Below are 12,059 nucleotides of genomic sequence, written 5' to 3' on the forward strand. Positions count from 1 at the left end.
CTTATTCACTGAACATCCTTCTCAAGCCCTCCCCCTTGATATCAAACAGACCACAGCTCTTCTCATGTTCAGAGCTGTATAATCACATAATCAATCACAGGAGTATAATCACATCTCCTCCAAGAAGTCTTCCCTGTTTAATGCCTTTTCCACCTAATCACTTCAGTTTTAACAACCTTCTGTAGCACTGATAGATGCACCTATGTTTTCCACTCCTTTCTTTCTACACTCCTCTCTACATTGCTTTCTCCTATCTCATATCATGCTCTGGTGCCTGTTGTCTCCCCTGCTAGATTGAGAACTCCTTGAGGTCAGGGATCATGTGTACTCTCCCCAGTGCCTAATACGGTTCTATGCACTTAGAAGACCCTCAGTTAAATACTACTGATTGAACTACTCGTGTATAAATTGTTCCAGAACTGAATTAGTGGATAGAGTTTCTTTTAAAATTCAGTTACATGATCCTGCTGGGTCGTTGCTTTCTCAAAATTATGTGACTAAACCCTTAAAAGAAACTGAGAAGTACTGTAGAATTCCTTTGATAATCAACTAAGTCAACTCATTTCTTTCATAACATGAGGAACATAGTGAGTAGCTTAAATTTTGAGTTTGTAATAGAACATTTTAACTGTTCTTAGACCCTAAAGGCTCTTTATCTTGCTGGTAAAAATTTTACCTTTTGAAATGTGTTCGGCATTTTAATATGTCACCCTGAGAGAACCTGGATGGATTAGAGCCCTCAAGGTAGACTCTTGGTCATCGGGGTGTAGTTCATTCCTTTTGCAGTGGACTGGGGCTTGTGTCAGGGGTCCTTGGCACAACTGCATGGAAGGGTTTCCTGTCCTCGTGGTCCCGAGTTGCAGTATTGAGCAGGGCTTATGCAGTGAGTAGGGTTTGGGATGTCCAGCCCTGCTCAACCCTGTGGTGGTGATATCTCCATGGTACCAATATGGCCAGCAACTCGAATAGAAAAACCTCCAACCTTCATCACAAGAAACTACTTATCTGGTTTTTAATTTTTCCCTGCTCCAGAAAATCGACCGTTTTGCTCTAATACAATGTGAAGAAACCGTGGCGGTGTAGACGACAAGGTCGATCGCCCCGGTGAAATTCTTTGGGCATCGTGTTCCTTACTGTGTCTTCTTAGTTTCGTATCAAAATCTAAGTAGTGAACTTTGGTTTGGTCATTTGTTGTAATTAAATTAGATGGGTGAGTGGCATTTTTCTCTAATCTCAAGTTTCTGTTGCCTTGTAGTAGCAAACATGCCACAGCAACGGCAAGACCAGCATCATCAGAGTACCATGATGCATCCAGCCTCGGCAGCCGGTCCTCCAATTGTAGCCACCCCACCAGCCTACTCAACGCAATATGTCGCCTATAGTCCTCAGCAGTTTCCTAATCAGCCTCTCGTGCAGCATGTGCCACATTATCAATCTCAGGTTGTTGCTAATTCTATTTTAACCCAGTTTGTATCCTTTTGTGCTTTCACTCTGAAATCCAAGTTTTAGATGATCGTATTTCCTGGAAACTATCTAGAGAGTCTTGTTGATGTTGTTGTTGTTGTTATTGTTATTGTTGTTGTTAAGTATGATGAGTGAATGTGTGAATGGAAGCGAAGGGCATTTATTTTAAAAAGGAATGCCGAGGGCAGTATTAGAAAAATGGTCTTTTTTATTGATATATCTTCCTACAGTATTCCACTTGCAGATAAACTGTATTCTTTGGGGTTAAATTTCAGAATTTTCCCATATGAAATGATCACATGCATGTAAGCTTTAATGAGTTTCATCACAGCATTGCTGCTTTTTCAGAGAGATGTGTTTTTATTTCTTAGCATTGAGTCCTTTAAATCCAAGAATTTTGCTAGAAAGACAATAAGAACTGTAGTCTGTTTTAGTTGATCAAGCCCAGAAATGATTTTCAGTCCCTTTTCTTTGGATAGCATTGACCAGTTCTTTAAAGGTCCATCTCTGTCTTTCCAAAAGAGTATAGATGTTTCTGCAGACTTGTATATATCTAGTGGAAGTAAGCAACTAGTTTCTGTGTAACCCTGTGTTTACTTTTTTTTTTAATTTTTATTTTTGTTTGTGTGTCTGTTTGAACGCAGCATCCTCATGTCTATAGTCCTGTCATTCAGGGCAATGCTAGAATGATGGCACCACCAACACATGCCCAGCCTGGTTTAGTGTCCTCCTCAGCAACTCAGTATGGTGCTCATGAGCAGACGCATGCGATGTATGGTAGGAAATATTTTATGTTTGTGGTATTGTAAATTGTGAGATTACTCTTAATCATAAACCACTTGGAAAGCAATTTATAAGTATCCTGGCTTCTTAAAATATTAAGGATTGGTAAATGTGGGGGTGAGAGACAAAAAAAGAAAGCATTATACCAGTGGCCTACCTCGTGCCTTTGGACAAGTCACTTAACCTCTCCACTCTAGCCGTTTCTCCATTTGTGCAATGAAGATTTATAATGCCTCCTCTCACTAGAATAGTGATAAGATGATACTGTATTTAAAAAATTTGTAATTTTCTTCTAAAGAATGACTATGTAAATTTAAAGGAGTAATATAATTTGGTTTATTTAATAAAGGCAGTTGCCTTTACAAGTGAACCGTTATTAAAGAGAAAGACCTGGAAAAGTAGATCCCAAGCCCATCTGTATCAGAGCTATCCTGGATGTAGTATCAAAAGAACTGAGTTTTTGCATCTTGAGAGAAATTGTGATCTTTCTTGAGTAGGTATACTTGCTGCTTACTGGAGATAATTTCTTAAATGAAGCATAAAAATCTAATAGGAAAGCTTTTAAGCATATATCAATATAGTCATAAACAACCTGGTAAAATGATCTCCCTTAGATTTGATTCTGAATTCAAGTCTAATGTGTATGTTAATTGAGCACTGTTGGTATTCTTTGTTTATAAACATAGGATTAAAATCTTGCCACAAGTCAATTCAGCAGCTCTCACTAGTTCCAATCTAATTTAAACTTGTATTTTAAAAAGAATTCACTCTGGTAGACTCTCTCATTGCCAGGTTCTCCTACCATGCCAGATTGGTGGAAACTACACCACCACATGACTGATAAACCCTTCAAAGCCTTTTCAGAAGTTTGTGAATGTAGATAAAAGGCCAAAAAATGGGAGCAGAGTTGAAGTCTGGCCCAAGCAAAAACATGTTGGAGGTGGAACCCACCATTTTTAGAATCATCCCTAGTTTGGTTTGGGTTAGGTCTTGATTTTGATTTAATTTTTCTCTAGAGTATAGTTACTGCATCACCTTTTAACTATTCTGCTGCACCAAGTTTTCACAACGGAATTATGCTGCTTCAGTCAGTTCTTCGTTTTGCTGCAAGCAATTTTGCATTTTTCTCCTTGTGAATGTTTTTAAAATGTCAAAAAGTCAAGCTCAGCTGCATCCTAAAACAAGGCAGAATCTTTATTGCAGTGTCTTGTGAGTGTGAAAGCAGTTTGCCATAATTATAATTGATTGAATTATTAAAACATTTTATGAAACATAAGAAAGTTTGAACTGCTCTCAATATGGAAGTAACTTTTGGGAGTTGTAGTTGATCTGAAACCAAATGCCTTTGCTAGGTAGGCTTACTCCTAAATATCTGGGCCATCATTAGACTCAGAGCACGAAACTACTCGGTTACCTTTCCAGATTCTTAGGTATTTTCATGACCTCAATTTCTTGCATTTTTAGCTTTTTGGGGTTTTTTTCCTTTTTCATTTAAGAAGGCTGTTTTGACCCTATGGGAAACAGAGGCTTTTGATGACATTTCCTCTTGTAACTCGTCCCTGATTTTTATCAAAGCCATTTTAGGGATTTGTTTTTAAAGAAGTGGCAGATTTGTGTCACTCGATCTGCCATGCACAAGACTTCCTATACTACTGCTCTGTGGGTAAGTGTCTTGGCACCATCCTTGGGGTGGATGTACTCTTTGCATAAATTACAGATGTTGGTCTTCTTGTGGTAATTTTATGGGTTGTGAAAATACTGAGTTTTTTTTTAAACTCCCAATTTTGTGATGATTACAGTCAACCAATAGCCCATATACTGTCATTTTGGTTTACCCATATGCATTTAGTGTTTCAGTGATACCCTTTTTTAATGTAGCCGAGTCCTAGTCATTTTTTGTGGGGTGACAGATATTTCCCGAGTGAGGTCTGGGTTCTTTTAGAACCTAGTCTTGGCTTGTGTGAAACCATTAGTTTCCATTATTATACCTTCCACTTCCACATTTCGGGAAGCACTAAAATCAGCGTTATGTTGTCGAGAGATGGTAAGGCGTACATCGATGTTTATTATCTTAGTCATCTTGAGAGCATGCATCATCCTTCTTTAATGCTAGCTTCACTGAAACCTGGCTTATAAATTTTCATCAGCTCAGCTCAATAAATTATAACAATTAATAAATGTATTATTAACTTGTGTAATACATTATTGTTTCATCTCAATTCATGCACACCATATTAAAAAAAATAAATTGTCAACATTGAGACAACATGCTTCTTTCAAGTAAAGTGTTTATGATATGTGATTTATTATGTGTTTTGAAAATTGGCAGACACTAGTTTTGGTTTTGCATTTCTTGTAGGTGGTACGGAATTGGAATTTTGTCCTGAACTAACTTAAAACTGCAGTAAGCGGACTATACCAAAATGGGCTGTTGTAGCCTGTTTCTTCATTAGGTGTTACACAGTTTGTGTGGATTTATTTTTCCAGATTTTTGGTGTTAAATACTTGGCTGGAGAGTTTTGAGGCTTGTAAATTATTGGTATGTGTATTATGATTTATTGAACATTTCTGGAATACACTTCATGGAAAAAGATCTGAACTTTCAAGCTGAACTTGCCAATACTTTTGGAAGTAGCTGTGTCCAAGTACTGATGCTCCTGGGAGTATCATTATAGTACTGTGCTGCTAAACTACATCTTTCTTAATAGCATTCACTTAACTGCTAAGTTGTTTCTGTCTATTTGAAGCTACCCATAAAAAGTTTTAGTGTTCCTTAGTGACAAGAGAATGTTACCTACTAAATATGATTTGGTTTTTAGCAATTTGAATTTAAGCCTTAATAAAGTAATATTTGGGTCAAGATTTTTATATGATAGAGTTATTATTATTAGGTGTTGTGTGTTTTGAGGTTTTTGGGTTTTTTTGTTTTTTTTTTTAAATCAGCCATCTCTACTGTGTTCTTACAGTCCTGAAACACTCTTGGAAATAATCAGTTTCCTCTTCATTGTTACATTTCATGTGTTAAATATTACTACACTAGGTTCTCCATTGAGTCCACTGCAAGTTATTTAAGTAGTTCCTAAAAGACAACAAATCCTGTAAAGTCAACCAATAGTGTGCTTATGAAAATACTAGAGAGCACATGATCCCTTCCTGCAGGAGCTTACAATCTAGTGGATCTAGTGGCCTAGACCTGCATAAATGTGTAAGGATTTGGTTGAATTTTTAAGTTAAAATTCAAAAGTTTTGTTGTGTAAGACAGCCCGTTATATGCCTTCTTCCCTTCTGCTGCCCTGAATTTTAAAAATGTAAATTAATCCAAATTCTCTTAGGATCTGTTTCAGGAGTGCTATGTTTAAATGATTAACTTTATCCTCAGTAAGAGTTGTGGATTCATAATGTAAAGACCTAAGAGATGAGGCTTTTAGTAGTACTATTTTAAAACAAAATTTATACACACCCATAGCCGATGCTACGTAGAGTACTGAAGACAAGTAGTGGAAACTGATTTAATTAACAGCTATAAGACTTTTGTTTGAACTGTGCAAGAATCCTAAGGATATTAGCCATGAAACCTTAAGGGCCCAAGTATCCAATTTACATCACCTGCCAGCCTTGTTCTATTTACTTTAATGGACTAGGTAAACAGTGGGTTAGGATCACTGTTTTGACAGTTGAATCCCTTTGTTCTCCATGCAGATTAATCATCCTGTCGACTGGTTGAAATACTTGGTTGAACAATTAATCTGTCAGTATTCTAGATCATGTCTTTCTTTGCAGTTCTTTTCCTTGAAACCTTGACAGTGACTCCCATTTTTCACTTCGTCCCCTTAGACTTGCCCCGTTCACTCCCACAAGAGTTTTTTTGTTTTGCAACATTTGGTACTTTCTCCTACAATATCTTCCTCAATCTCTGTCTCGAAAATTGTTTTGATAGACTTTACCCTGCTGTAAATATCTTTCAAGGAATCTTAGTTCTTAAGCAAGAAACACCAAAGATTCCTGTGAGTTTTCAAGACACTCAGAATTATTAGTTTTATTAAAAATGTGGTACCAAGTTTGAATTGTGTGTTAAGAACCGCGACCAGTTTGTTTAAAATTCTGTAGATAAGTAACTTTTTTGCTTTTGATTCAGTACTATCACCAGACTTCTTCAGTGGAATGCTGTGATGATGTAGTAGTTATTAATTGCATTAATTTGAATTAGCAAGCCATTATGTGGACCTTTGTGCCCCCCAAACAGAAGAAAATTAACTGCTGGGGCAGGACCATTTTCCTTTAGTTAATTAAAAACATTTTAAAATGTTGAGCATCAACAACAACATAAGAAGGAATTCTGCATGAAAAAAACTTCAAGAAAATGATTAAATGTCAACCTTTCCAGAAAATTGGGAAAGTGCACACCTCAAAAGGCTAATTTACCTTTCTATTTCCCAAATTCAGCATGTCCCAAATTACCATACAACAAGGAGACAGGCCCTTCTTTCTACTTTGCCAGTGAGTAGGGTTTTTTATATTAATTTTAATTGTAAAGTGAATCACTTTTTAAAGAATATGTTAAATGAGTAGATGAGTTGAATAACACTTTCCTTGTACAAGATAAAAAAACATTTTGAAGGTATATAAGTGAATAGTTTTATCAGAAGCTGGACTAATAGAGAAATTGTTTAATTCATATCTGTTTACTGAGCAAAACTTTATAGTTATATCCGGATTGAGAAGCATAGTTCTTGTTGAGAGTTTCCATGTTTGATGAATATGTATCTCTTGTCTTGAAAAGAAATGTAGAGTCAATTTTTCACTTTTTGACTAAACTGAAAAATTAAGAATCCTCACCATTGAAAATGTCAATTTGAATTTGCTTCTACCAGAGTATCTTGTTTATAAAAAAAAAAAAGTCATGGAACTTTCAGCTTTATTCTGGGTGATCAGCAGTCTTAAAAAGAACAGAAAATGTAGTATTTCTTTTTTAACATTTTAAAAAAACCTTTGCTCTTTTAGTGAGGGAAAACCAAGTCAGAGCATATAGCATAATTAAATAGCTAGGGAAAATATCAGCAGTCTTGAAATGGATTGCAATCAAATGAGAATAAAATATTCAGTTAGAGTGGAGATTAAGACTACCAAGAGCTGACCAAAATTAATTGAAGAGGGAAAGCTTTGCCTAGCAGCTGTATTTATAGCTTATAGAATAGATGAGGATAGCAGAGGCCACCCAGAACCTAAAATGAGTGCTTTAAAAAAGAGAAAGAAAAGAGGTTGCTCTCTGCAAATGAAATTAGAGGCTTTTTTCCGAGGCATTTAGAAGCAGGACTGCTAAGCATATTTTCTGTATTCACAGACAGCTCCTTCAAGATATTCTAGTCAAGATGAAAAGGTTTACACCTTTATCACTCTCTTGGAAAATGCTGAGAGCATTATTTTATTATTTATCTGACTTCATTGTGTGGAATACTTTTAAAGTTATTCCTTTTACTCTGGTGATCAAATTATTTTGAAATGGTTTTGAACGTATTGAATGCCAAATGTTTTTCAACCTGTGTGTTCATGAACATATTTTTCTCATCTCCCATTGGAGATAATATGGTATTTTTACGAATTATAGTGTGGCCTGGTATCCCAAAATTGAAATGATAAAGTAGTTCATGGGGTGTGCATTTATGAATGTGGTTCCAGGAAATGTTAACAAATTTAATCCCTTAATAGATCTTCTTTAAAATGGAGTCTTACTGTGTGTGTATATGGTCTTTTAAAAGGGAAACTATGTAGTTATACTATGTGAAATAAATTGTTGGTTATCTGCTTAGTTATTATTCAAATTGAGGTCTTAAATGTAGTTATCCTCACCATTTTACTGTCTCTGGGAGTAGTCTGGAGCCATTTTCTGGTAAGTAGCTCAAAGGTCACAAATCCATGAATCATACTTAGCATTAACCTTCTGATTCAGAAAATTTCAGCAGTCCTTTGTTTTGTTTTGTTTTTAAGAAAGGGAATTCAAGTGAAATCCCATTACAGTGAAATTTACAACAGTGGGGATCACTTGGTTGTACAGATACTTCTGTGAAATGAAACTCAAAACAGTTAAAAATGATAAAAATGCAAGCCCATGATTCTAATGCTATTTATTAAGCACTTACAAAATTGAAAGCACTGGGGTCGATTAAACATGATCAGACTGGACACACAGCCCCTGTCTCACACAGGGCTTATAGTGTACAAAATTTGGCCATGTCTGAGCTGATTCCAGTTTGAAAAAATCCTCATGAAGTCCTTTTGAATGAAGATAGCTCCAACTCGATTGATAGAGCCTTTATGTGATCCCTATGGGGAATGAAGCTCTTCCCTTTGAAATGAGGGGCTGTCCTACTCACAAAAGATTGACAGACATCAATCAGACAGCAGTCCTCTCCATCCAAACCAGGGTCCATCTCCCTATTCATAGTCCAAGATCCTGAACAGTCTTCTATCACATGAAAACTGTTTACCTCTGCTGAAGCCACCCCCCAATACTGGGGTTATTATGAAGCTGAAGTTCACAGAATAACGAGGTTCAGAAGAATTGGTTGTCAGTTTTAACATTTATGAAACTTAAGGAAAAATAACCATTACTCTAAGGCCGTATTCAACGTAATGAGTCCTATACAGTAAAGATGTATGCGTCGGATTTCACTTGAATCTCTTTTTGGTGTTACTGAGTTAACACCATTGGAAGGTTGCTAATTCTAACTTTCTCAGCCAATTCTTTTTTCCTCCATCGTGTCGAAGCCATGTTGTTGTGACTAGCCTGCATGTGCCATCATTTCGTTATCCCTTCCAAATAAATTTCAATTCTCTTTCCTTTATTCCTTAATTTAAAATTGAATTCACAAGGATTGTTTAAAAGGGATAAAGTGTGTGTGTGTGTGTGTGTGTGTGTGTGTGTGTGTGTGTGTGTGTGTGAGAGAGAGAGAGAGAGAGAGAGAGAGCTGTGCGATCTCTCAACTTTTGCATCCAAGGTCAAAATGGCAAACCTAAAAAATAAAGTAACTTTTTATCAAGAAAATTGCTTGATTAGCCAATTGAATAGTTCCTTTTGTTTTGCTAATAATGTTAATATATAGAGTTGACCTATGACAAGTTGACTAGTATCGAGGAGAATGAGCCTGTTGTGCTTACAAGAGGCTGTTAGTGCAGCAAGCATGTTGAGGCTAACCAGTCAACATTTAGTGGATTGGCAAGCGTAGTCGAGAGCCTGTTAGGAGGAACTTTGACAGCAGCAGTGGGGAGAATATAAAAATGGGATCTTGATACACTCGTGCGTGTAGACCAAGTAGTAATACTGTCTTGAAGGGCATCAGGATCAAATTTTCTTGAAGACTTGACCCAGTGGAGCACAAATGATGTTATCAAAATCAACATAAATATTAAGCAACTATAATTTATATTCCCTCCACCCCTACCCCCAAGTTACCGCTTCATTGCCTCTGTGTCACATAAGCACTTGGGTATTCTTCCCTTCACCCACTTAGGACTTGTATACATATCTTCAAGTACCATTGCTTCTTTGATCAGTAATTTGTCTTTCTGGCTAGATTATTAGCTCTGCGAGGGCAGAGTTGTGTCTACAATTCTATTATACTCTTTCTCAGCACTTAGCGCAGTGCACTGCACCCAGTAGGCACTCAGTAATCACTGTTGATGGATTGGTTAATCATTGAATATTTACATCCGCCTGGAATGTTTGTCTTACATTCTGAGGTAGAATATGGATCAGTTCAAACAGAAATGTTTAGGTAGCACTTTATATTCACAATTCTGGACCTACTGGAATTGAAAGTGGCCCTGTAAGAACTGCCTAATTGAAGATCCCCCCAGTATATTTTTTATAAATCTTTAAAATTACTTTCCATTTTTATTCTCATTGGATGCATCAGTTGAATGACTCAATTGTGTGACTTGTCTTTCAGTATGAAAGATAACTCTGTGCCAGTGGTCTTTTTGTATGCAAAGATGAATGATATATAGAAACCTGTCCTAAAGTAGAAATAGAACTTTAAATATTTTTTGCTTTACTCAGGGTTTAGGGGGGAGGGTCTATATTTTGGTTATCAAAAGTGAAATTTTAGCAACAGATTTCAAGGTATTTTTTTTTTAGCATTGAAAACATGATTTGCAGAAAATTTCCACATTCACTTTCAAATATGCCTTCTCCACCTTCCTCTAACACCATTCTGCATAACTGTTGCAATTGTGTAGCTACATCCACTATGGCACACAACCATCCATACTCCTAGGCAGGCATGCACATTCACTCACTCCTCTCCAGGAAAAAAAAAAGGCATTTATAGATATTTGCTTTTCTGCTCTTGGATTAAAGCATCTGGGACTTGGATCCCTCCAAAAAAAAAAAAAAATACCTAATGGGGTTCTCCTTATAGGGGTATGGATCCAATTTGTTCATTGAGGAAATAAATGCATACCACTTTTTGGATCTGAAAGTAGAGCTGTTTTATTCCTTACAGAGAAGTGAGTTAGTGTCTGGATTGGCTGCCTTTTCAACTATTTGCACAATGGGCACTCCCAAACAAACTTTTAAATTGAGTTTCATGTGATCGGAGAAGGGTTTAGTTGTTTTACTTGAACAATTGGAAAATAAATACCAAATTTGTTCTTTGTGATCTGAGCCTGATGTTGCAGCAAATAAGATATTTGAAAATGCTTTCAAAGAGGGTATTGGTAGAAAAATGATCTCATTTGTTTTGGAAAGTAAACTTAGAGCATTTTAAAGCCAAATTTTATTTTAAAATGGAGCTCAATATTTCAGGTGTAATTGTAATAAGAATGGAAAGGATGTTCCAAAGATGAGACTTTTCATGTCAGGTTTGTTTTGTTTTTTGTATAGATTCCCAGGAGTCACATTTACTGCTTGTGATGAAGTTTTCAGTAGGTTTAGTAAAGGAAAAGGAAAGTAAGCCAGCTGAATGCACATCAGTTTGGAGATTTTAGTCAACCCATCCTGTTTGGCCTGGACAGAGTAAGGTTACTTAGTCTGCCCACCTGACCCTCGATAGAATTGCACTCAATGTGCCTCAGAAAGATAATCTTCTTTTCTATTAAAGAAGAGCTCCTTTGGAAACACATCTCAATATGCCTCAGTTTTTGTATTTAGGAAGTCCTTTCAGTAACTAGCCTGCAGCCTCTCTGAGTTAATGAATTGCTCATTGACACTGAAACCAGAGCTTGATGGAACTGCAGACCGAAGCCAGCCTCTCTGCTCCACTTTGGTATTCCTTAAACCCAGATGGGAGTCTCCCATCAAGAATCAATTAGTCAATCTATGGTATTTGAGTGCTTACTGTGTGCAGAGCTCTGTACTAAGCACTTTTCATTCATTCAGTTATATTTACTGAGTGCTTACTGTGTGCAGAGCACTGTACTAAGCACTTGGGGTGCTTAGTACAAATGACGGATGTGCCTCAGTCCTGTGACTTCAGGACCAAGATCTTTCAGAGGAATTTGATTCTAGTGCTTGTGACTTGTGCAGTGCCACTCGCCCTCTCTCATCCTGCCGGTCAAATTCTCAGTAGGGCATGGGATGCAGCAATCATGCTCTCCTTGTAGCCCATTGCTTCAAAGGATTTTTACACTCTACACACTATTTCTAGGGGAATGTATGTCATTCATTAACTTTCCTCACAACTTTGAGTTAAAGTTGTCAGGTCCCAGAGATACTTCTGTGATACATAGTCAAAGATGAGCTGATCGGCACCCCAAAAGAGTTTGCATTTCTTCCCCTGCCATCAGTGCATTCTGTAACATACGAATTATGCTAC

At 36.8% G+C, this 12,059-nt stretch overlaps 1 protein-coding gene across 9 annotated transcripts in view; it reads left to right on the forward strand.

Moving 5' to 3' along the window:
• ATXN2 (ataxin 2) overlaps positions 1-12,059 on the forward strand; it is a 97,604-nt gene that overhangs the window by 79,165 nt on the left and 6,380 nt on the right. For 5 of the 9 annotated variants that reach the window (XM_038763072.1, XM_038763073.1, XM_038763070.1 and 2 more), the window contains 3 exons: positions 1,256-1,440; positions 2,109-2,241; positions 6,691-6,744. In XM_038763072.1, the coding sequence (XP_038619000.1) occupies positions 1,256-1,440; positions 2,109-2,241; positions 6,691-6,744 (372 nt within the window). Of the gene's footprint in view, positions 1-1,255; positions 1,441-2,108; positions 2,242-4,606; positions 5,132-6,690; positions 6,745-11,128; positions 11,573-12,059 lie in introns of those variants that run through there. The other 4 variants (XM_038763074.1, XM_038763075.1, XM_038763078.1 and 1 more) reach the window with 3 other exon arrangements.

This window comes from Tachyglossus aculeatus, chromosome 21 (assembly GCF_015852505.1).
Source record: "Tachyglossus aculeatus isolate mTacAcu1 chromosome 21, mTacAcu1.pri, whole genome shotgun sequence".
Classification (NCBI taxonomy): domain Eukaryota; kingdom Metazoa; phylum Chordata; class Mammalia; order Monotremata; family Tachyglossidae; genus Tachyglossus; species Tachyglossus aculeatus.